The sequence below is a fragment of the Rhinolophus hipposideros genome, assembly GCF_964194185.1.
Source record: "Rhinolophus hipposideros genome assembly, chromosome: 23".
Taxonomy (NCBI): Eukaryota; Metazoa; Chordata; class Mammalia; order Chiroptera; family Rhinolophidae; genus Rhinolophus; species Rhinolophus hipposideros.
Genome location: NC_138069.1, coordinates 11,266,973 through 11,291,445, shown reverse-complemented (window position 1 = coordinate 11,291,445; position 24,473 = coordinate 11,266,973). Strand labels below are relative to the sequence as shown.

General features: G+C 54.7%; 1 protein-coding gene across 8 annotated transcripts in view; it reads right to left on the bottom strand.

Moving 5' to 3' along the window:
• The window catches only part of JADE2 (jade family PHD finger 2), a 107,334-nt gene that overhangs the window by 5,461 nt on the left and 77,400 nt on the right, over positions 1 to 24,473 (bottom strand). For all 8 annotated transcript variants that reach the window (XM_081036123.1, XM_081036127.1, XM_081036129.1 and 5 more), the window contains 8 exons: positions 20,372 to 20,529; positions 15,783 to 15,943; positions 14,881 to 15,092; positions 13,479 to 13,646; positions 11,685 to 11,801; positions 10,090 to 10,554; positions 3,144 to 3,261; positions 335 to 463 (listed from right to left, as the gene is read on the bottom strand). In XM_081036123.1, the coding sequence (XP_080892249.1) occupies positions 335 to 463; positions 3,144 to 3,261; positions 10,090 to 10,554; positions 11,685 to 11,801; positions 13,479 to 13,646; positions 14,881 to 15,092; positions 15,783 to 15,943; positions 20,372 to 20,529 (1,528 nt within the window). The remainder of the gene's footprint in view (positions 1 to 334; positions 464 to 3,143; positions 3,262 to 10,089; positions 10,555 to 11,684; positions 11,802 to 13,478; positions 13,647 to 14,880; positions 15,093 to 15,782; positions 15,944 to 20,371; positions 20,530 to 24,473) is intronic.

Genomic DNA, 24,473 nt, shown 5'->3' with positions numbered 1-24,473 from the left:
AGGTCCATTGAGGGCCTCCGGGCATATCAGACATGCAGGACCCTGGCCAGCGGAATGAGAGGGCAGTTCCTGAGCTCCTGGGCCCAGACTCCAGTCCAGGTTTACAAAAGGGGAATTTCTTGGGATGGCAGATGGGACTCTGAGACCCTCGTGTCCTTTATGGCTGGTAGATGTGAGTGCCTGGGCAAGGAAGGGCGTGGTTATTCCTCTTGGGCCTCCTACTCTGTGCAGTGGTACAGCAGGGGTGCTGATGGTCCCGGGGGGTGGGGAGCTGCAAGTGGAGTGACGGTGTGAGCCTGGCCAGTTTGCCAGGCCAGCATGGCCACTTACTCACCTAACTGCCCCAGGACTGAGTCAGGCCCCGCCTTCATTTTCTCTTTCTTCTCAGGGCTGCCCTTTGGGCCCTCACGACCTTTCCTTTTCGAGTCGCTCTTCTTGCCCTTTGCTCTCCTCCCAGACGGCTCTGTGTCAGCGAGAGAGAGAGCAGAAGGGAAGTAGTTACCTCGAACATCCTCAGCCAGAACCAAGGTCATTGCATGGCACCCCAAGAGTCCTCCCTCACCTGGTGCCTCACCGTCCAAATCACCTGGCCCTGCCTATGTGCCCCAGGTTCAGAGCCGTAGGAGCCCTGGGATAACTGGGACTCTAGTGAATCAAGGGACAGCTGGTGTGGGAGAGTGAGGCGTCACTGGCCACAGCTGCCCTTGCAGGGCGTAGGGGAGGACACAGGGCCACCACAAAGAGGGTGAGACCATCCTGCAGGGTCTGCACCGCAGCCTGACCTACCTGGCCTACAGATCTTGGGAGAGAGTCCTGGTGGGTGGGAGGCTGGCTGCAGGTGAGTAGACAGGGCAGAGCCTGGAATGCCAGGCCAAGGAGATGGACATGAAGGTGGACAGAGCACTATTTGAGAAGTCAAGAGGCTTTGCCGGTCCTCACACTGCTCAGCCCCCTTGAGCAAATCTCCGCCTTGGTCTCCTGGTCTGCTTTTGAGGTCAGACAGTAGATGGGAGACCTGGGTGCACACTTGGCCTTCATTCCCTTCAGTCCATGCCCACACAGGCGTAGAGGGCCACAGAAAACACTGGAGCAGGGAGGGACACATGCAGGGGGAGGCCCAGCTGCTGGGAATCTTTTCTCAGCTTCTTAGCCAGAGGCTGGAGGGCTTCCTGACTAAGGGTTTAAGAGAGGGTTGAGGGGTGTGGCCCCAGCTCTGGAATCTTCCCAGCTCTGCTGCTGATTCCCTTTGCCACCTTAGGCCCGGCATCAGTCTCCTCATCTATAACACGGGACCAGAGCCCAGATATCCGCACTGTCCTCAGCATAGGCTGAGCTCCATCCAAGGGCTGCATCATGCATGGCTGGCCGACCCCGGCAACCCCTCAGCTTCACTTTAGACATCTTCCTCCTGCCTTGGTTGCAGATATGTCAGTCTCTTTCCAGTTTCTCTAATAAGACAGGTTCTGGCCTTTAGGTCTCCAAAAATGCCCTTTCCTTACTTATCATGTCCATCACCTGGTTCAGCTCACAGTCTAAACATCACTGCCATTGGGAAGCCTTCTCCAGCTCTCTGGCCAGACAGGCCTTGGCAACATGCCTGCAGCCCATGTCCCACCCCAGGGGTCACGTGCACAACACTGAGGGCATCAACTTCAGGCAGAGGCAAACCAGACTCCTCTCCAAACGTCCTGCCCTGAACCAAGGGCTGCCTGTGGCTGCCACCCAGGTCCAGGAGGTGCAAATGCCCCCAGACTGAATGCGGGATGCAGACCCACCAGGCTCTTGACCACGCTTCTGGAATCCTGTGCCTGAGGGCACTGCGTGCCTTGCCACTCTGCTGCCTCGATCGTGAGCCCTTACTTCTGCAGTTGGATGTGTGCCTGCAGTGAGGTCTAGAAAGCCTTAGACATTGCTCCAGAATCACCACCAACAGGAAGCCAGCCCTTACACCTCTGCCCTTGCACTGGCAGCAACTGTAGCCCCTTGGGCACCACTGTCCTTTATCTTCACAGACAAGGGCAGAAACCTTGTTCATTTAGTCCATAGCTGAGTGTCCTGCAGTGCCCAGCACAGGGCCTGGCATTCTGTCCGTGCCCATTAGTGCTCACTGAATCAATCAACAGATGAGAGGGAGCCCAGAAAGCGCTGGGAGCTAGGAAGCTGCCCTAGTCTTGGGGCTGCATGGTGAGCGCTGAGCTCTGTCTCCATGGCCATGACCCACGCCTGACCCAGCACCTGTACTTGGCAGTGCTGACTCCTTGGGCCAGAGTGGGTCGTGATCTCTAAGAGCAGGCAAGGCAGCCTGGCTCTCGGGCAGTGGTGGTCGGTACCAGGTCCTCAGTCATTACCCCGGGGTGGCCTGGCAGCTATCCTCTCTGTGTCCTCCAGGCCCAGCTTGACCCAGAGGCTGAGCTGGCAGTGGTAGCCCCTGGCTCAAAACCTGTCTCCATCCAGCTATTTCTGCTGCGTGCAATTCAACATGGGAGCACCATTCTTTGGGTTAAGCATTGGCCTCCTTAACATGTGAACACTCCAGGAAGGGCCCCTTGTCTGGCAACAGTCATACAAATACCATAAAAGCAATCAAGAGATTCGTGGGCCTTGGATTTCCAGATCTGTTAAATGCACCTGATGGCAGAATAGAAGGCAGAGGAAAAAAACTGCCGGCACAGGGCCTGAATCCTATCAGATGAGGCCAGAAAGAACACACAGGACCTTTTCCATCTCTGGGGCAGCTGCCTTGTTCAGGACCAACACACGGGCTAGGGAGGCTCCCTAGCTTCTAGCTCTTTCCGTCCCAGGGCCAGCACAGAGCCACTAGGACTTCGGGTCTACACCTGTTTGCATGCAATTCATTCCTAGAACTGCTGTGGCCCTGGCACGACCTGGGTGTCCCCAGTTGAGCCAGAAAGCTCTCTGAGGGCAAACCTGGTGCCACATTCCAATCTCTGGCTCCTTGCCTAACAATACACACCTGGGACCTGAGTGGCCCATCTTGGCCTACTAATCGGAAGATGGAGGGCAGGGGTGGAAGCTCCACGCTCATGCCCCTACCAGGCTCCAAAGACATACATTCCTTGGGACCCAGCCCCTTGAGAGGGTGCACACTGAGGTAGCCGGGGGTGGGCCAGAAAGGCGCCTACCTCGACACAGATCCTGTTCGATAAGCTTCATCTGCAGGTGGAATATCTGCTCCTGGAGTTTGCAGATGGCATGTTTCGTTCTCTCGCGCCTTGTCACCATGTAGCACAGATTTCTAACCTGAGGAAACACAAGAGAGCTTTTCCACTTTACCCAAGGGCAACCACCCCTGACGTCCCAGCTCTGGGGGGCACCACTGCCTACCCAGCCCAGGACATCTGAGAATCAATTCACAGACCCTGAGTGTGTCCTCAGCTCTAAGCCACAGTTCTCTGATCCAAAACACACACATGGCACAGCCGTGGGCAGAGAACGCATCTGGTCAGCTCAGGCTGGTGAGTCCACCATTCTCCCTGTATGTGTCTTCACATGGCCTTTTATAAGGACATACTCGTCAGTGGGTACATACAGGGAGAATGCCACAGGGGCAGAGACTGAAGCCATGGCTGTACAAATCAAGAGATGCCCAGGGCTGCTGGCAACCCCCAGAAGCTAGGAGAGAGGCATGGAACAGATTCTCCCTCAGAGCACCCAGAGGGAATCAACCTCACTGACTTCCGGCCTCTAGAACTGTGAGAAAACAAACGGCTGTTGTGTAAAGCCACTGAGTTTGCAGTACTTTTTCAGTAGCCCTAGGAAACAAATACAGCTTCCTTCTTAGCACACTTGACAAAACCACAGCCACAGCCCAAAGCCTTGTTCAATCTGACCCACCGTCACCTCACAGCCCATGTCCCAGTCTTAGGAAACAAGTACGCCGCCCTTTAGTCCCTTCTTTCTGTGCCCAGCCCACTTCTGCCTTGGGGCCTTAGTATATATTTAACTCTGGGCCTGGAATGATCTTCCCCCTCTCTCTGCAAGGCTGGACCTCGTCCTTCAGGTCCTGGTTCAAATGTCACTTCCAGAAGGCCTTCCCTGCCCACCGCGTCTAAGCAGCCCAACATCATGTTCCCTGCATCCTGCTCTGTTGCCTTGCTGGCAGTCACATGGCCCAGTGTGCAGGAGGGCAGTGGGGATGCAGACCGGTGGATGGATTCATGGCTACCTTAGGGGCCTCAAAACAAACCAGTCAATACATCCAACTTAAAAACAAATCGGTCGAGGTCCAGCTTTCAAAAATGTTCTAAAACACACCATTCTGGAGTTTCCTCACCATTAAACCTAACCCCTAAAGGTGAGGAGCCAGATGAGATGAGGCTTAGAGTCGCAGATTTCTCCCCAAAAGAACCAAGAGGTATACTTAATTACTTCCTATTAAAATATACATGTAGCCTTTGGGGTATATTTTATCTTCCATCTGAAACTCTAGAGGAAGGTTTCCTAAAGCATGCAGAAATGAATGACTGGCATCAAGACCCGTGGGGCAGCTGGTTAAAAAACACAGATTCCCTTGAGAGCCTATCAAACTCCCGGGGTCGGGCCCTCAAATACACATGTCACGTCGCACTGTGGAATCAGAACTACTGACCACCTAGGCCAGGGGGCCTCCAAAGTGAGCTGCACAGGCTATTGAGTTAAATATAATAGTTTATCACAGGACAGGAAGAAAATACCAGAACTTTTACTGGAATATTTTTTGATCCTATTAGAAATTCTGATTACATTTACAATATACAGGGGTAGATATGAATGAGATATTAAAAATACAATATATTGCAGGTAAATACGCTGTTTTGTTTTTCCTGATAAGGGCACATTATGCAGTCAGTCATGTCTGGAGATTCCTGCTGTAGAAAATGGAAATACTTCCAATGATGCCAACGCTCTTTGGTCAGTACATTGCTCACATGTGACCCCTTATTCCCACTTCACCCTGGTTTCATCAACTACTTCTCTAATTTCTTTCAAGACTCTCGGTAAGACAGCTACCTGTTACTGAATGTTGCAGAAGTCCTCCTCCATGATGGCTTTAGGGGATAAAGTATTAATACTACCCTGTTTCCCCGAAAATAAGACCTAGCTGGACAATCAGCTCTAATGCATATTTTGGAGCAAAAATTAATATAAGACCCGGTATTATATTTATCATATCATATTATATTATAGTAAAATAAAACCGGGTCTTTTATTAATTTTTGCTCCAAAAGACGCATTGGAGCTGATGGTCCGGCGAGGTCTTATTTTCGGGGAAGCAGGGTATCTTAGAAGCTCACACAGACTATCAGGCTCCTTGCATTGTCATTATTGTTTCTTTCTGATTATAAAGGTAAAATGTTCTCTTGAAAAAGAATGTCAGAGTAGAAAAATGAATCAAGTAGGAAAGTGCCCCAAATTAGGGCACGGATTGGTCATAAAAGCAGGTTTTATATTCTGATGAAGTTGTTTTGATATCAGCAAGTTTTGCAGAGAAAACCTGAATGTGGGCTGAGGAAAAGGGAGGGGCAGGGAGACGTCCAGCCAGTGAGCGTGAGCTAGAATCGACCAGGGTTCCATGAGGGCATTCATGGAGATGGGGAAGTGGTCGGAGGACCAGGCTGGACCGGCGGGTGCGCTGGGCATGAGATGTTAGAGCTCAGGAGGGAGGTGGGGGCTGGAGCTGGAGAGCAAAGCTGTGGAGTAGATGTGGCATTGAGAGACCAGGCCAAGTATGGAGGATGACACTGGACCAAGGAGAACTCAGAGAGGGAGGGACAACTGGGGTAGTAAGGGCATCAAAGTTTTTCAAGACCAACGGCACATTTGACTGTGGTAACTACTGCTGAGAGGGTTAGGGGACAAGGATAGACACAGAACCACTGGGCAAGCCTGGCCTTGGGGCTACTGGTCCTCGTGGAAGATCCTGGATTAGGGTTGTGGCAGGAGCTTGGCCAAAGTAAGAATAGTGAGGGATGATGAGAAAGGAGAGATGGGGATGGAGAAATGCATGCCTAGAGGGAGGTAGGGAGGGAGGATTTCCTTTTGAAGATGGGAGAAGGTGAAATAGATTCAAATGCCGGTGGGATCCTGGAGACAGAGAGGGGAGGAATAAAAGAGAAACTCGCGTGCTGTAGAGTGTGGATTGGAAAAGGTCCCTGAGGGGGAGGGGAGGAGATGGGAGGAAAGGCAGAGAATGCACACAGAGGGCTCCCCTGGCGCAAAGTTGGAGGGTTCTGGTCTGAGGAACAGGAGGTGTGCTAAGAGATGGGGAGCAGGAGTGGAGAACGGTGGTGGGTTGGGAGGCCAGAATGTTGCTGGCTTGGGTCCTGCCAACACTGGGGGGGGAGCATGTGCCTTTGGGGACCCACCTGCTCACTGCTATGGGCTTGCTCCTGGTGGCAGAGAGTGGCTCCTACTGGGTGAGACTCTGCCCGAGGTGTGGCCTCTGCATAGGGCACAGGCAGCAAGCTAATGCCAGGTGGGCTGGGCACAAAGAAAACAAGGGACAGTGAAGGGTGGAGGACCTGGGAGGCAACTGAGCAGGGAGAATAGGAGGCTGTGGTTAAGGAGGGGAATGTGGGGATCTGGGGACCAGGGAGTGATTGCGGGTGGTGACAGGGTTGGAGTGGGACGGGGACACTAATGGGCTAGACAGTCCAGCAGATGGGAGGATGGAGGTTGAGGAGCCTGGCGGACACGGTAGGTTTGGTGGGAGGCCAAGCAGACCGCCATCCCGGCACTGAGGAGGCAGCGAATGGGGTGTGATGAATGGACACGGAAGTAGGGGCTGGGGGGGGCGGGGGGGGGCAGGATGTTCCTCTCTTGGGAGAGCTATCGGAAATGAGGCCTGGGGGAGTTCCTACATGACTGTCCCGGGGGGTGTCTGAGAGCTGCCCCTGCCCTCTTGGCCCCTCTCAGGCCAGGTCAGGCTCTCCAATAAACTCCTGGTAAGCAGAGGCAGGGCCATGGGCTGTGAAGACCTGTGCAGCCTAAACTGCCTTCCCCGTTGCTAGGGGACACCAGCCGAGCTTGTCGGGCTGATGGTCGGTGCTGCAATTTTTTTGTCAGCTGTGAATAACGGGGAGGCCGCAGTGGCCATGCCTCCCAGAGCTGCCTGCCAGGGACGAGGCCTACAGCTGAAACGTTAGGGAGCCACACCTTCTGGCAGAGCGGAAAACGCGGTTTCACGCTCATGGCAGCAGCACGGCCCCGGCTCCTGCTTCTCTCAGCAAAACCCCAGCCTGGACTTCAGGGCAAATAAATCAGGGAGGATGCCCATGACCTCCCTGGCCCCAGCACCGGGCCTGCCGTTCGGTCCTCCACGGAGCCCACCGTCCATGAGGCAGAGCAACAACAATAACCACCACTAACAACAGAAGGCCCCGTGCTAAGCTCTGTCCTTCACTGTGACCAAGGTCAGTTCCATCCTTATTCCAAGTTTACTGACAGGAAACTGAAACTCAGAGAAGTGGAAACTGAAATTCCGAAGGCGCGGAGCTGGGAAGTGCTGGGACTGGACACAAACCCAGGCCACCCAAGGCTTCCATCTCAACTTGTACCCTGTCTCCCAGATGGGTCCAGCCCAAGCTGGCCTGGGGCCCAGTCGTAAGTACTGGGCCACGGTCAGAGATTGGACCTACTGCTCAGGCCACCAACAGTCAAGGGTCTTTTCAGAAAGCCACCCCTGTGGCAAGGTTCTCGGCTTTCTTCACTCACTGCAGTCACCAAGCATGGCTTTGAAAGGCCCCGAGGCTGGACCTGGAGTGGGTAGACCCAGGTGGTTGACTCTTCTACTCTCTTACCTTCCTCCCAGCTGGTACCACCATCCCAGCTCGGTGGCTGCTGGAGAAGCAGCATTTGACTCTGACAGGGCCCTCCTGCGCCCTGAGGAGCTGCACAGGCTTAAAGCCAGCCCTGCCTCCTCTTCCTGGAGGACGAGTGGGTAGGCTCACGCCTGGCTTTGGAGGGCTCTGTCCCCTGACCAGTGGGGTCTATGTGGCAGCTGATTGCGTGGGAACCCCTGAGCTGGCCTCAGTAGGCTCGCTGGCATCCTAGCCCTTGACAACCCTGACCCCTGGGCTCACCTGTACCAGCTCACAAGGGGTGGGGGAGAGCTTCAGGGGCTGATACGAGGATGCTTTTACCCAGGAATGTACGGAATAGAGAATAAGCCAACAATCCTCTTTCTCACAAACCTCTCCCCTCAGTCAGGCCCAAATTCAAGTCAAACCCTAGAACACACACAGACCTCTAAGGCTTCCTGTCACTTCTCTCTTGAGTCCCACTTTTCTCATCTGCTCACTGGGGCTGGCAGTATCTACTTCTCGCCTCCTTTTTTAGGGTAATGATGAAATCAGTGAGCACACCCCTGTTCTCCCCATATAGCCTAGCCAGCGTCAGGCACACTGGCCAACCAGCCCAGACCAAGGACGGTCAGATCTGATGGAAACAGCAAGAGTGAAAGCAGGTGTTTGCACTGGAGATTCGGGAGTGGAGACTCGGGGATGGCCAGAGAACAAGTGCGGCAGCAGCTTTGGTCTCAGAAGGATTCCTGCCTGATGGTCCTGCCACATGAGACAGAAGGCTGGGCTGCCCAGGTAGTGGTGGCTGCAATGTAGGTGGACTTGCCCTCTGCCCTGGCTCCAGCCAGGGACATTTGGTGCCCTCCTCCCCCAGCCTCTCACTTCTGACCTGGTGTCAGGCTGACTGCCAGGCAGTAAGTTCCCTCCCAGGCCAATAGGGTCATTTCCTCTTGATCAGGCAGCAGGGCAGAAGAGTGGGGTGAAGGCACGTGAGGAAGCCAGGTCCACTTTCAGAGCCTCCACCTCATGTCCCGCCCAGACCCCCACAATACAACACCTGCCGAGTTGCTCTACTTGTTTTATAGATTTGCCAAAAGCTGCTGTCTCAGGTCATACAAAGCCCCCGCCCCAGGGCTGATTCCTCACACGGCCTGGGGAAATGTGTCTGTACCCATGGAGGACACTGACCAAATCCCACGTGCTCTGGAGCCCTAGAACTGAATGTCCCACAGAGGAGAGGCCAGAACAGTACCTGAGGTTCAGAGGACTGGACTAAGGAACCAGAACATCCTGCTTCCTCTTGGGTTGCCCCTAACCTGGGGGTGGTATTTTATCAGCTGGAGGTGGCAGGGCAGGGGTGCCAGAAAAGCCAAGTTCAAGGGCACACCACATAGAAGGCAGACCTTTTTTGGGGGAGTAGGAGGAACTGGAGGCTTTGGGGGCCTGCATGCTCTCGGACAGCAACTCTCACTGCCCCCCAACCTCCACAATCCAGCCCCAAACCACGGAGTCTGCACTCCTTCCTCATCTCACTCAGTCCCCCAAAGCCACCACACTAGACCAAGCCAAGATCACGTCTTCCCGCACACAGCTGGGGGGTTTCAGTCAACCCCCTACTCCACCTGTGCCCTGTGATTCCTCCTCTGGGGTGAGTGTTTGGAAGTTGCAGCCACAGCAGGACAGCCCCTGCTTAGAATGCTTCTGCAGCTTCCAGACCACTTTGGTCTACCCAACTCGCCCCCTGCTTCTACCCCACATAGGCGGCGGCTGGTCTCCGGCCCACCCTCACCCCTCCACTCACACCCTTCCCTCTGTCCAGCACCCCTGGGAGCCAGTTACACCTGTATTCCCTGCCCTGGCCCAGCACATACCTGTGTGCTGATTCAACTCGCATCTGAATCCTGGTCCCTCCCTGCCTCCAACTCTAAGCAGAAGCACGCCTGTTGGGACCAGGCAGGGCCCCCAGAGGCCACAAGTAGGGCCGGAGGCCATGAGGAGATAAAACCTGGGTCCTTGCCCCAGCTCTGGTGTCTCCCAGCTCATGACCCTGGCAGGGCCCCCACGCTTCACGAGGCCTTTGGAAAGGCTGAGACAGGAGGGACTCAGACGCAAGAACTGGATCCTTCCTTGTTCTGCAAAGTTAAGTTACCCCGACAGTCTGAGACCTGGAGGCCCTCCGCCCCTGGGCCAGAGCTTCCAAATAATCCTAGTGAGCCACGGCAGCACCAGGGCAGTGAGAGTGGGGTGGGACGGCCTCCCGGGACGGCCAGCAGGCAGCAGGGGCACTCACCCGCTCCAAGTCCTGCCGCAGGTGTGTGAAGAGCTTCAGGCGGCGGTACAGGACGTCCTGTTCCTGCTGGGCCAGGTTGTCCACCTCATCGGTCTTGGGGGTCAGCAGTGGCTGGTTGGCATTGGCTTTCCTCTTCAGCTTCCAGTATTGGTAGATAAAGTCAACCAGTGCCTCGGCCAGGTCCAGGCGCTCAGCCACCTCGGCCGGCTCCACCAGCTCGTAAAAGTCTTCCTCCAGCTGTTGTAGCCGCTGCTTGCGCAGGGTCACCTTCTCCAGGTCCTCACCAGTTGGGCTGGGCTCCACAGGCTCGGAGGTAGGCTCGCCCCTCGGGCCCCCGTCACTGTGCTCCTGGCAGAATGACTTGAACTTGACCTCATCATTGTCTGCTAATATAGTCCGCATTTCCAGGCCATGGTCAAAGGCGCATGTGACATGGAATGCCGTGACGCAGGAAGGCATGGAACACTGGAGGGACAGGAAGGGCAGCGTCAGGCATGAAGGGATCCCTGGCGGGAGGGAAGAAGGTTGTGGGCATCTCTCAGGGTTCCAAGAATGCGGAATGACCCTAAATAAAATGGCAAGGGCTCCCAGCATCCGCAGGGTATGGAGGGAGCTATGGCAGGTGGGAAGGGGGAGCTGCAAAAGAAATGGGGTTCAGCACCTTACAGCCTGGGAAAGTCAATAATCAGAAAACTGGAAAACCTTTCGGGGGCCAAGCTGCATGTCCTTTGGGCAAAAAGACTTTGGAATCAGAGGCATCAAAAGAAAGGTTGGCAATGGGTCACTGCCTCCTGTGCTGCAACATTATCTAAGATGGGGAGTCGTGCCCCTTCTTTGTCCTCTGGGAGGAGAGGCTGACACCAGGCAGCCAGGGTCAACTCAGGGCCCGCCCCTTCCTCCTCTTGGACGGCGGCTGTGGGCAGCTAGCTGATCACTGTTTCAGCAACAACCCGTCCGACTACTAGTGACCACTGCTGCTGTACTCATACGCCATTCTGAAAGTCTTACAAGTGGGCGGAGGCACACTTAGTGTCTGCAGTGACAACCGTTCCTGGAGAGACGAGAGAGAAAGGACGCCCCCCCCCCCCAGCCTACAGGCCAGCAGCATCAGTGTCACTCAGGAACTTGCTATAAATGCAAGTTCTCAGGGCCACTCCAGACCTACTGAATCACAACCTCTGCAAGTAGGCCCAGCTATCTATGTTTTAACAAGCCCTCTGGGTAACACTGATCACACTAGAATTTGGGAAACGCTGCTGTCGACAGACTAGTGCGGCCCTGCCCTGTGCCAGGAGAGCCTGTTAGCTGAGCTGGAGGAAACCCCTCCCACATGTCACGTCTGATGCTGGCGGCGAGGTCAATGTATTTGGGGCAAGTCCGAGTCTTCAGCACTATGGGGGGGAGGGAGAGCCTGGGTTCCCAGGCCTGGACCCTGTGCCCAAGGAACTCCACCCAGGTGGGGTTTTGACTCTGGTCCCAGTCACAGGTCCCCTGGGCCCGTCAGTGGCTCTGTCTAGCACCACGGGGGTGGGGAGTGGCGGCAGCTGGCTCCTGCAGGGGCTGTGGGGCAGCCGCAGGCTGTAGTGGCCGTGTACCTGGATGCAGGTGCCCGTGCACTCCTTGCAAAGGCTGCAGGACAGAGCCCAGCGGCTGGCTGGGATGTGCGAGATCTTGGTGATGGGCTCCATCTTCTCGGGGCAGCCGATGCTGACCTGGGCAGGACAGAGGGAGCTCCGTCAGGCTTCTCGTCCTCGGCCTGCCCCAAGGAGCCCCAAATGGGGGCTGTCTGCTCAAACCAGGCAGCGGGCAGACGGGCAGTAAGCGAGCCCCTGAATTCCAAGTGCTTCCTGACAGTCTCAACTGTCCACTGGCTGCATTAGTGTGCTCACAACTCTTACACTGTTTGTGTGACAAGAGTGCACATCAGTGCATGTAATTGACTGTGTGTGCTTATGACTGTGGCTCTCGAGACAGCCGCTTGTGCATGTGCACGTGTGCGTGCGTGTATGCGTGTGTGCATGCACACACATAGATGAGTACATGCAAGGTTCCTCTGTCCTGTACCTCACGCCTTTGTTAATAGCGTCTTCAGAATTCTTATCATAACTTGTATTTCTTCTATTTGATTTTCTGGGCAACAAGGAAAGCCCCCAAGGCAGCATCTCGTCTTGCAGGCCTCAGGCCTTTCCCGGCCAATGGGGATGCGTCTTCCTTTAGTCTCCTATGGGGACAGGCCTACAACCATGCCCAGATTTCCTGGGTACTGCCCATCCTTCCCACTGCCCAAGCCTGAGGATGGAAGAAGGGCCCCTGTGCAGAGATCCTGAACCAAAGGGCACCTGTGATGGGGTCCGTGTTGATTCTCTCTGCCCCTTCTGTGCCCAGCCTAGGGTACACTCACAGGTAGTCCCAAACTTCAAGATGCTGACCTGGGAGCAAGCGACCATTGCTGATAGAACTATCATCACAGATGCCGTCAATGTGGGTCCCAGCCAGGACCTTCAGACTGAGAGCCCAGGAAGGCAAGGGCCACCTGCTGGCAGGACCACCTGGCTTGCTTCTGTGCACAGGCAGCCTTAGGGTGGGCCCTCGTTCTGGGTCATGGCACACAGCAGGGCTGGGGCTGAAACTGACACGTTTCAGTATTTCCCATTTCAAATAACATTGGATGCCTTCTGGCAGCCCAGGGCCTCTAACTCACGGTGGGCCCAGCCTGTTACCCACGATCCGTCCTTGCAACTAGCCTCAGACCAAACCTCACCCCTCCATCCAGCCACAGCCACAGCAGCAGGCCCACTATCCACTTTTTAATCGGGCTCACTGCCTGATTTTCTTTTAGGTCAGCTGGCTTTTTTTCAAAAGTGTGTTTTCCCAGGACCCATCAGCTGCAAGTAGTTGTTTCAATCTAGTTGTGGAGGGCACAGCTCACAGTGGCCCATGTGGGGATCGAACCGGCAACCTTGTTGTTAAGAACACCTCATTCTAACCAACTGAGCTAACCGGCCGCCCCCGGCTTATTTTTGTTTTAAACAGCAGCTTGACTTCGGTTGGGACCATTGCCTAGATGGGGATGGCCTCACAACCTGCTTTCCCTGTAGTCAGCTGCCTGATTTCAGTCTAGCTCTGACCTACCACTGGAGCCCCCAGGAGCCCCTAATCCCATTTTCCCATGGAAACCATCCCTGAGTTCTGCCCAAGTGCACAGGCAAAGTTCCCTGGGGGGCTGCTCTCCCAGTTCTTCCCAGGCTCAACAACAGAGATACCTCTTCCATTTTATGTGAGCCCATCACTTGCTTTTCCCAGCGCTCTGCTACCTGAGTTCTGAATTCCATGCAGACCTACTTCCCCATGGCTGTTCCCCAGGGCCGCCCACCCCCACGTTTGCCCACCTCAGGAATCCATAGAGCGCAGCTGACGTGCACCCACTTGGTTCCACTTCTGGTGGGTTTCAAGGCTCCTCCTCGCTTGGGGCAGAGCAGGCACTTTGGCTGGACACCCAGGGCACACGTCCGGCACAGCCAGCTACCTGTGGGTACCTTGAGGATCCCGTAGCATGCCTGGGGAGAGAGCAGGGTGGTCACGAGTCAGAGGCACTGGCCAATCTGCATTTGGTCAGCAGTCAGTGGCAAATGGTCCCTGTCCCAGCCTGGAGCTACCAGGCTCGGCAAGGAGACCTCCTGAGGGTTACTGTGCAAGGGCTCCTCTTTGCTTGTCTTGTCACCATCTCAGTCCTTTGTGAAGGGGCTCAGGTCTGCCCTCTGCTGGGAAGACAGTCACTTTAGCCAGTGGTTCCTAATCAGTGATGGACTTCAGAAGTGTCCAGGAACAGCCCCAGAGTACACGTTTTGGTGTGTACGCGGCCTGAGCACAAGGAGCAGAGCTTTCATTGTTTTTCACAGGGATCTGTGAAGCAGGCTCTTCCTGGTCATGCCTAGGGTTTATGGACTTAAGAGCTGCTGGGTATAAGGGATGTGGATGAACGGGGAGTTGGGGGGGTTTACTGCCTACCCACCCACCAGACAGGCGGAGCCCCTCTGAGCTCCCCAGGAGCTATTTCAGTAGCAGTGGGTGGCGGGAGGGGGAGAAGGGGCTCAAAGTCAGGGCCAGAGTGGGTCCACTGCATTCCAGTCAGGTCTTCTGCAAATAAGGACCAGAGACGTTCAAGACCTACAGCCTTGGGCCCAAGATCAAGAGGGGGGCTGGTCAGGCTGGATACAGTTTCTAACACCAATAACGGTAACAAATACTTATGGCCCTTACGATACTCTTCTAAGCAAATAACTCATAGTAACTTAATCCTCACAACAACTTACTGTCACTTATATTTGAGGAACTAGAAGTCCAGAGAGGTTAAGAAACTCTCCAAAGCCACAGAACTTATAAAAGGCAGAGCCACCATTTGAAATCAGGCAGCCTGGCTGCAGGCTTTGCTCTCAATCACGACACTGTGCTGCCTCTTTGTAAGTTCAGGACAGTGACGAGCAGGAGAGGAGGGCAGAGGGCAGGGTGTTCACTGGGGAGAGTGTGTAGAGGCCAACAGGAGAGGACAGAAGGTCCATCCAATGGGTGTTTACTCAAGTCTGGCTGATGGGGCTGAGCCAAGGGGCCCTGGGTGTCCCTGGCAGCACAGGGCACTCGTGCCAGTCCCTTCCTTCCCCCTTGCCTTCCTTCTTAGGGGCCCATGTCCATACTGCTGCTGAATCCTACAGCCAGGAGGACCAGCCCCAGGCAGGGGCCAGCCCGGGTGGCGTGTGAGGACAGTGTGGATGAGGGTGATGGGAGGCTGCCCACCTGGTGTACGCAGACATTGCACTTGTCACAGAAGACCATCTCATTGCCATCTTCACCCTCGGGGGAGCGGCACACGTCACAGACGACATCCTCATCATACTCGATGCCCAGCCCCTCCTGCGTCTCGATGGCCCGCACCATATTCTGGTGGCACAGCGTCTCCAGCTCTTCCAGCACACGCTCTAGCGTCAGCTCATCCAGCTCTGGCCTCTCTGTGAGGACAAGGGACGATGTGAGGAGCCCGGCTTTTCCGTGCAGATGTATAGGAGGCTTTCCACTCACCCACTACGACCTGGGAAAACCTGTCGACTGCCATTTTCAGCACCACTGTCTGTAACAGGATAGGCTGGACCATCCGATCTCAAAGGCCTGGGGCCTGTCATGATGCTCTGACTTTACACAGCCTGCCTGTGACGGCGTACACACGTGTACACGCAGATAACATGGAATTATCTCTGGGTTGCAGCCGGCTCCCTGGGGAATCCACTGCTTGTGCTGGGTACGGGGTGACCTCTGAGGGTGGCTGAATGTGATGGAGCTGGCCCTATTTGAGACATGTTAGTGGGCTCCAACCAACCGACCTGACCCCATCAGTCAGCCTAGAATCACCTGTGTGCTCCCTCAGTCTTCACAGAAGTCACACTTACGTTATAACAATATTCCCAACAACTCTATCAATAACATGTTATTATCACCCTCTCCTGACAGCTACAGAAACTGAGGCACAGAGACACTGAATAACCTCTCCAGTCAGTAATGCTACAGAGACTGTCTCCCCAGAGCCATTCGGTGCCAAAGCCCAGTCACGGCTGCTTCCCTCCTGAGGGTGAGGATGCTGGGGTTCGGGAGAAACCCTGCCTGGCCTGCCCCCAATCCCATTCTCAGCCTAGCAGGTCACCTACCCATCTCCTTGAGCTCCGAGTTGATGAGCTCCAGCCAGTAGGCGTCAATCTCGTCCAGGTCATAGCGGCTGCCCCCTGGCCAATCAGGCTGGGAGCCCTCGCCACGTTCGGAGCTGCTAGGGGACACCTGGGAGAGGGGGCCTTCCAGCGGTGGGAGGATCCTAGGAAATCAAGAGGGGGTGTCATGAGGGGAGGGACCCTTGGCCTGCCTCCCTCACTGGCTCTGAGGGTCTCCAGTGAGTTGCTAGTGGGCAAGTGAGGTATTAAGACTACGATGCAGGGCCCGCCTCCTCTCTTCCCTTCTTCCACCTGCTCCTCTCACCTGCCCGCCCTGCAGTCTCAGATGACTCCGAATACACAGGACAGGAGGCCAAAGGGTGTGGGGCAGAGTGGGGGCTGCCCCACAGCCCCTGCACACTCCACAAACTCCATCGTGCCCAGAGCACACCCCTACTGCCCCTATCAGGGCACCTTGGCCTCATGAGCTGGACATGCCCTACTCTGGACTGTAAGAGGCATTGCGAGGGCAATGTCATTGCCAGCCACTCTGGAACAAATGGGACAGAGCCAGGGGGGCTCCAGATCCTTCAGCACACCCCTAGAGGCTGGGGAGAGACCAGGGGCTGTCCCCATGCCCTCACAAGCCCTGGCCCCCTCCCTCACCCACAGACTGAGGGGAACTGAGGCCAGGTCTCCTTTGGGGTGAGAAGGAGTCCTCCCTGGCTACATTACTGCAGCCCAGGGTGGTCCTTTCCATGTAAAAGGTCTACTGCCTCAGTGGACAGTGTGGCCCACACATCACCCTTCCCCCAGAAAGAATGTTACCTGAGTCTCTGTCTGTAGTGCCCCGCCCCCCAAGACAGAAACCTCCTCCCCTGGATACTAATATGCAGGACCACACACCAGGTCAGCCCTCCTTTGGGCCACGGCTCTTTCTCTGAGGCAGCCTGGAAGGGTCCTGGCTGCACAGTGTGGACTCAAAGCCCCACTCCACCACTTACTGCGTGATTCTGGGGACAAGCCACCTAACTTCTCTGTGCCCCAGTGACTTCATCCAAAACATGGGCTAATGAGAGTAGTATTTACCTTCCACAGTTGGTGTGAGGATGAAATGGATGAATACCTGTCATGTCCTTAGAACAGTGCCTGGCACACAGTAAGCACTAGACGTGTGTGAGTATGTGTGTTAAGACCTCTGGGTTACCACTTTGCTCCTTCTGAAATGGAATAGGAGGGCTTTTGCCCCGAGAGGGCACAGTTTCCCCTCTTGGCTCAGCTGTGTGCTGCCCCTCAGTTTCTGATGCCAGCTCTTCCTGACTCACCGGTTGCCATGGTTATTACTGCGGAGCCTGGCCTCCATCTGGCCAGCCCCGCTGGGGCTGAGAGGCCCCTCACTTGCCCGAGAGGCCTCCTGGGGTGGGAGGCAGGGCTGCCAGGGGCTGTGACTCAGCGCAGACTAGGGAGGGGAGGGCAGGGCCCTGGATGGCACAGATGGGGGCTAGCTATGGGGAGGGCTCCTGAGCTCCAGGAAATTCCCCAGATATTGGCAAGAGGGGCAGGAAGGATGAAGGAGAGAGGAGGTGCAATGGCCAAGAGGGAGGCCCAGAGGCGGTTGAAAGGGGCAAGGAGAAAGGGAAAGGGCTTAGGGTCACCTTCCCCACACAGAGGCCCAGATTAAGGAAAGCCTCAGGTAATGATAATGGTGTGACTCCCTCCACCCCCAATAGGTCATTCCAAATAAAAGCAAGACGAATACTCTTAGTCCTACGAAATTCTGCCTTTCTTCATGAGGCTCTTCCTAGAATGAATACATTCTTTTAAAAATACAGACTGATTTTGTTGTGCCCCTGCTTTGTCTGTGGCTTCAGCATATGTTTCGTCAGGGTTCTGAATGCACACTACCTACTGGCATAACTACCCACGTCTGTGTCCTCCGTCAGCTGCCACATGGCCAGAGCTCTTGGGGCCAAGATCACATTCCTTTCTCCGAGAAGCTGGGGTTCAGGGGTTCACCCCATTAAGGCATTTCCAGTGCTTCCTGGGCCTCTCACCTTCATCCATTTGGCCTCTCTGGCTCTGGCTCTGGAGGAAATTCTCCCACCAGGAATGGACTGTCCTGACCCTAGGCCAAGGCTGCAGCCAGCAGGACTGAGGTCGGCTGGGAGGTGTCCAAGGGCTGGGCTTGGATCTGGGGGAGGGGAGGGGTCTCTACAAGGTCAGATAGACAGCAGAGGGTGGTATGGCTATGGGCCGAGTCTTTGGCCACACGAAGGGAACAGGGTAGGCCCTTGCTCAATTCACAATCTGGGGGCAAGACAGATTCTCATTACCCACATCACTTTCAGACCATGAGGTGGGCAGACCCGCTCAAGGTCCAGGGAGAACTGGGCAAGGAGGGAGGGACAAAGTGGGCAGGGGTAGCAGCCAGGGGAGGACTGTCAGAGCCAGCAGGAAGGGTGATCAGGACATAAGCTTCTCTCTGGGCCTCACTGGGGCAACCCAGGGGTTGTTCCGTGGCCTGTGATTTCCTGGCCCAGCCCACCAGGCCCTGACGGTCATGCAGGGGATTCCCCAGAATTTCCCGACTTCCTCATCTATGAAATGGGGGCAGTAGCATGTACTTTATAGGGCTAATATGACAATTAAATGAGAAGATGAACATAACAGTCTCAGCACAGTAAGTTCTCAGGAAGAGAGTTCCTATAACGACTCTGACCGTGGTGCTTCCAGGTGCTGGCTTCCAGGTGGCAAGCTGTGCAGTGGGAGGCACCGAGGAAGAGGGAGGTATCGGGTGGGAGGGAGACAGGGGAGGAAGGGGCATGGAGAGCTCTCTGAGAGAGCACCCCTCCTGCCTCCAGTTATCTTCTGGATAACCGGATAAAGCGCAGGGACAGGCCAGCAGTGCCTGGCTCCTGTCGGCTTACAGCAGCCGTGCGTCTGCGGGGGACGCACCTAGGAGAGCCAGAGCTGTCTGAACACGTGCTCTCCTCTTGATGTCAACAGATGAAGCACCGGGCAGGCATAATGAAGCCAAGCTACTGGTATGGAAGCATCTGCAATTAATTACCCAGGCCCGCGGATGTTTCCGGAAGCACCTGACATTGACATCAAGGAGCCGGGACAGACTGCTGGGCCAAGCCTAAACGGGACTCGCCTCTCTGCCCAGCTGGTGGCCCTTCCCCCTCATCACCCTGGGCTCTTGGCCCGTGTTTGCTCATTCAGTCCTCACCACCACACCATCAGGCAGGTATTATTCTGAGGCCCATTTGACAGAGAAAACAGGCTCAAAGAGGGCAGTCACAGTGCTTCAGTCTGCAGAGGCGAAGGTGTGAATCTGGCTGGGGGCTTGACCCACGTTCCTGGCCCTGGGCAGGGGATGTGGAGAATCAATTCTTTCTCCAGATCTCACATGTACTCCTTCCAGAGAGGCCTGGAGATCCCTGATTCTCAAAAATGCCCCAGACGAGGACTGGTAAGCACTCAGGCCTCAGAAGCCACCGGGGGGTGGGTCTGCCCAGCACCCAATCGTCACCAAGCAGGGATTAGCCTGCTTCGCCTCTGTAATCCCATGCCTAGCACAGGCCTGGCACCAAGTGGACACTGGGTATCTGTGAGCCAGTCATAGGTGTGGCTGCCAGGAAGCAACAGTGCCAATGTCAGAGGAGGTGACAGCTGTGATCTTTGCCCCAGGCCTGGTCAAATGGGTGTAAGCGAGAGCCACGGGGCTGCCAGGGCCAGAAGTGGGCTGCCAATCACAAACTGTCCCGCCCTGGGTGGGCTGGGGGGCGGGACAGGCCAGAGCAGCAGGCCCCTCTGGCCTGAGACACGACTTGGAGGGTTTCCCAGGGTGCAGAAAGAAGCACTTGGACAGACTCCGCTGCTGGAGGCAAGGCCCGTGGCCACGAGGCCACCTCCTGACAAGAGCATCGGGGTCTCTGACTCCCAAGCTCCGAGAAGGCTCAGCCCTGACCCAGCGCTGGCAGGTGCACTCCTCAGAGGCTGCTCATCGCAACTGCTTCTTGAGAGTCTACTATGTGCACACGCCTCCCTCCCACTAGGAACTCCTTGTAAAGGTTTGAGAAGTCAAGAGCATAGCTTTATCCCTGTCTTAAGGCCTAGTTAAAAGCCTGGTGAGATGTGCTTGTTGGGACCCAGTTTGGATGGACATCAAGCTAATTCATGGCCAGTTTTTACCAAGTACTTCTGTGCCAAGTGCCTTTCCTGCATAATCTTCCTACGTCTTCTCAACTGCCATAGGAAGTAGGTGTTATTGTCATCATTCCCATTTCAGAGACATGGAAATTGAGGCCCGGAGAGATTGTATTTCTGACCCAAGATCATACTGAACGTGAGTGGCCACGTAAACCCAGGCTGTCTGGCTCCAGAGCTGAGCCGAAGCCTAAGCCCTTAGCTTCAAAAGTAAACTACGAGTATTTCTGGAACGTTTCAATGGTTTATGGGCCAACAGAATCTAAGACAGAACAGAGCTGGGCTAGGCAGGAATCCCAAGACCAACAGGTCCCTTGCTGGGTCCTAGCCTTCCCTTCATCCCCTGCCTGTGGTCCCCATGCCTGGGCTGACCGCCTCACCTCACCACGGGCTCTGGAATGGCCTCTGCCCCGGCAGGCACCTGCACACCTTTCTCCCATTCCTGCCGCCACGGGTCCGCCAGGATGTAATAGTCATCCGGGCTGAGCTGGTACGAGTCTGGGATCTTCATGGCTGTGATCAAGTCTGTCCGGAAAACCTGGAGGAAGCAAAAGTGCAGAGAGTGGCTTCAGACTGCGTCCAGCTGGTGTGTTCCCAGGCCAGGGGAGGAAAAGGCAGAAGCAATTCAAGTGGGCAAAAAGCCCACTCAGTGAAAGTCAGAGGACAACACAAATGCACCAGGTACAATAACGCATCTTCTCGGGACCCAGCACAGTGCTTTGCACACAGCAGATGTTCAGTAAATGTGCTGATGTGTTCTGACCTGTTAAAGGACAGAGTTAGAGTGATGGACGTGCGTGGACCTCAGAGGGAAGAGGAGAGGCTGGGAAAGGCAAAAAAAAAAAAGTGGAAAAATCAGATGGCAGAAAGGTCTCTGTGAATATAACACTGCCATTAAGTGACTGTTCAAGGAATTTCTGTTGAAGGTTTAAAATTATGTTTATATAGTTGCAGTATGAAGAGTGCAGGGCACCAACCCCAGGTAAAGGAAATGCCAGGGACTTGTACAAACAGCTGAGGGGAAGCCGGGGTTTGGGGCAGCCTAGAGAAAGGTTTCTCATTGGTCAAGGTCTCCTAAGTCCCTCTAGAACGAGGACACCATGACCCCTGCTGCCAGGGTGGGGTGGGGTGGGGTAGGAGGGGCTCCACAGTTCCATCCTCTGTGGCTAGGAGGAGGGGATGAATTCCTCTGTCAAGCCCATCCGTTTCCTCAGAGCCAAGCAACACCCTCCTGCTTTTGGTTTTCTTTTGGTCACTCAGGGGAAATTGCTCTTCCCAACGTCTGTCTGTGGCCCCCTCTGCACCCCAGAACAATCTCCAAACCCAGCCCCAGCGGCACCAGCAGCGCCTCTCCTGCCCTGGTTGCCTGACCTCACTGTGGCCTCCCAGGAAGGGCCGCTGCAGGACTAGGTGGCAGCTCCAGACTATGACTTGCTCAGGTACCAACTTTCCCAGTGATTACCGCAAGTTAAAAAAGAGTTAGCCTCACTGAGACAAGAGAAACCACTTTAAGGAGTGCTCCAGGCCTCAGACCAAACTTGCAACCCACCCCTCCCAGGAAAAGTCAGCACCTGCTGGCCTTCTAGAGGCTCCTGACAAACCCATTCACGGTAACCTCTGCCTGGTGGGGGCCCAATTCACCGGCTGTGTGTGTGTGTCTCATTTGAACCTAGGACCGTAACAGAAGGAAACAACGGAAATGGGCGCACCAAGGGGGTTCAAGGTGGCATCTTGCAGAAACCTAATTAACGTCTGCATCTTGCTAGAAAGGGTTCTGGCTTGAAAAAGGTCAAGTTTTTTGAAGACTCTATTTGCCAATATAATTTAATGGTTAAGACTAACACCCTAGCATTTAATTAGGGTGCCAGTGTGAAAAAAAATTAAATGAGATCACGATTAAATGCTAATTAAACAGAAGATGGAATGTGGCGAAGATTTTATAGCCCTGATAATTTGCATATCTTATTAGCAAGCTGTACCACTGACACAAGAACACAAACTGAGGCACTTGGTGCTTTTGTGGGGACCTTTCCTAGCTGAAGCCTGGGCCAAGCCCAGCAGGGCTGGGGCTGGGTTACTTCCCTCTGGGCCCCGGTACAAGACCCAGCAGATAAACTGAACCCACAGTGAACTCATCACTGCCTCAGCGTTCTCCTGACTCAAGAAAGCCAAGGGCTCTCCAGCCAAAGCCATGCTGCTCTGATACCACGGTGAATGCCCACCTGGAACAGCCCATCGCCCGGCCCCAGAAATCAACCCTTTAACAGCCCAGTGTCACTGGCTCCTCCAAAGAGGCACAGCTGAATCCAAAACCTTTTTCTGCTCTCTCATCCTGGGATAGAGTTTAAGTGCCACCTCCTCCAAGATTCTTTCCTTGATCACCCTGTTTCAGGGAGCGCCGGCTGCCCAACAGAGCCATTTTCCTTCCATCCCACCATCCTGCTTCACTTCCTAGCACTTTCACTTCTGAAGATTAACTGGTGTAATCACGTTGCCTGTTTCCCATCATCTTCCCTGCCACACCAGTCCTGTTCTCTGCTACATTCTCAGTGCTTGGCATGGAGACTGGCACATAGTAGTACTCAGTAAACAGCGACTGAGTGACTAACTGAATGAATGAATGAATGAATGGGCCTCTCTGGGGAATTATCTGATGAGTCTGAGGCCCCCAGCTGGTTCTCAGCAGTGCTTGTCGAACCCCCATTAACAGGGTGAGACACCTCGCGGGTCTAGAACTGAAACTCCCAAGCACATGGACCTGACACACAGCCTCTGGTATGCAGGGCTCGAAGCCTAAGGACCAGGGTGCTGCCCAAGCTGGAGGCGGGGAGACTAGGGTGCCAAGCACACCAGCAGGGAAGTGGCCCTGACCTAGGAGCAGCCTGGGCGCTGAGAACTCAGCAAGAAGGGATCCCAGGCTCAACTGGGTCAGGGAGATTCAGGAGAGAGAGAGAGAGAGCGAGAGAGAGAGCTGGAAGCAGGTGGCAGACTGGACACCAGAGGACCCATGGAAGCACAGGAAGGGCAGCCCTACCAGAATGGTGCCAGCCAACATGTGAGGAGTGCTGTGTGCCCCGTACCAGTGCTCATGTATTATAACTCCCTGAGGTAGGTGCTACCATCATCCGTATTTTACAGATGAGAAACCTGGGACCCAGGCTAATAGTTAAATAACCTATACAAGGTCCCACATGTTGGAAGTGGCAAAGGAACCCAGGCCAGGACAACTCCTACACCATCTGGCACTCCCTCACAGGCCCCCCGCCCCCCCTTTTAGCCACAGGGCTCACTGCCAATGCTCTAGAGTTAATCTGAAGTCAAATCAGGTGGCTTCCCCAAGGGCTGGAATACGCAAATTAGCTGGAGGTTTTTGCAAGTGACAACTGCCTTCAGGCAGCCTCTCAGGCCCTCTGTCCACAGGGATATGATATCCAGAGTACTTTTCTCCCTTGGTACATGGGAGGACCCTGTTGGGATGCACTTCTCCCTGGTGCAAGTGGGGCTGGCCTGTTTCATCCTTAAGGCCTCAGCGCAGCCCACGTCTGCTCTGGGAAGCCGTTCCTGATCACAGGCTGGATACTGGGCTTTTTCTGAACTCCCACAGCCTCATTAAGGGAGTCTCCTGGTTTCTTCCACGTGTCCCCACAAGAAGGTGAGCTCAGTGAGGCCTGGCTGGCCTCAGGTTGGAGCTCAGCAGCGCACCCAGGGCCTGGCACGTGCCAGGTGCTAACAAACGCTGAAGGACTCAAGAGTCTCCCATGGATCTGCCACCACCTTCCTGGGTTGCTGCCCAAGGCTACAGCTGGGCAACTGGGGACTCTCCCTTCCAGAGGAGTTTCTGCACCTTCACATAAAACCTGTCCACAAATATGGCAACCCATTTATAACCTAAACATCTTTTTGTTTTGAGCTGCCAGGGGTTAGGCTTGAAAAAAGGCTCAATTATTCTCCCAAACGCCTTTGAATTATTTATGAAAACTAAATAAAGAATAAAATGGACACTCATCCACGGGAGGCCTTGCCGTGGCAAGAAAGTTGGAAGCTGGAAAACAAGCAATTTTCTAAGAATGGGAATGTTTACTATTTTTCTTCTCTTTTAGCAGAAATTGACAAATTGTCGTTAAAGGTCTGCTGCCTAGCAACCAAGTTATGCGGAGCTGCTTAGGAGATGTTAATTGTAGCTTCTTCAAACAGTACAAAGAATGTTTAAAGGTCTAAACTCTAATAACCAATCTGAGTGCCAAGGTGCCAACTGCAGCACAGGAGGGAGCTGAAGACCCTGAGCGGCCCAGATGTAGGGACAGCTAATAGCCTTGCGCTCTACAATCATCGAAAAGTCTATCTAGCTTTCTGCACCTATTTCCCCAGGGAGAACCAAAAAACAAACTCTGCCAGAAAGTATCAGTGGAGTCTGACATGATCTCCAAAAGCAAATAAAGACCGTGACAACCGGCAACTTTCACCATGCTACGCTGAGTTCTT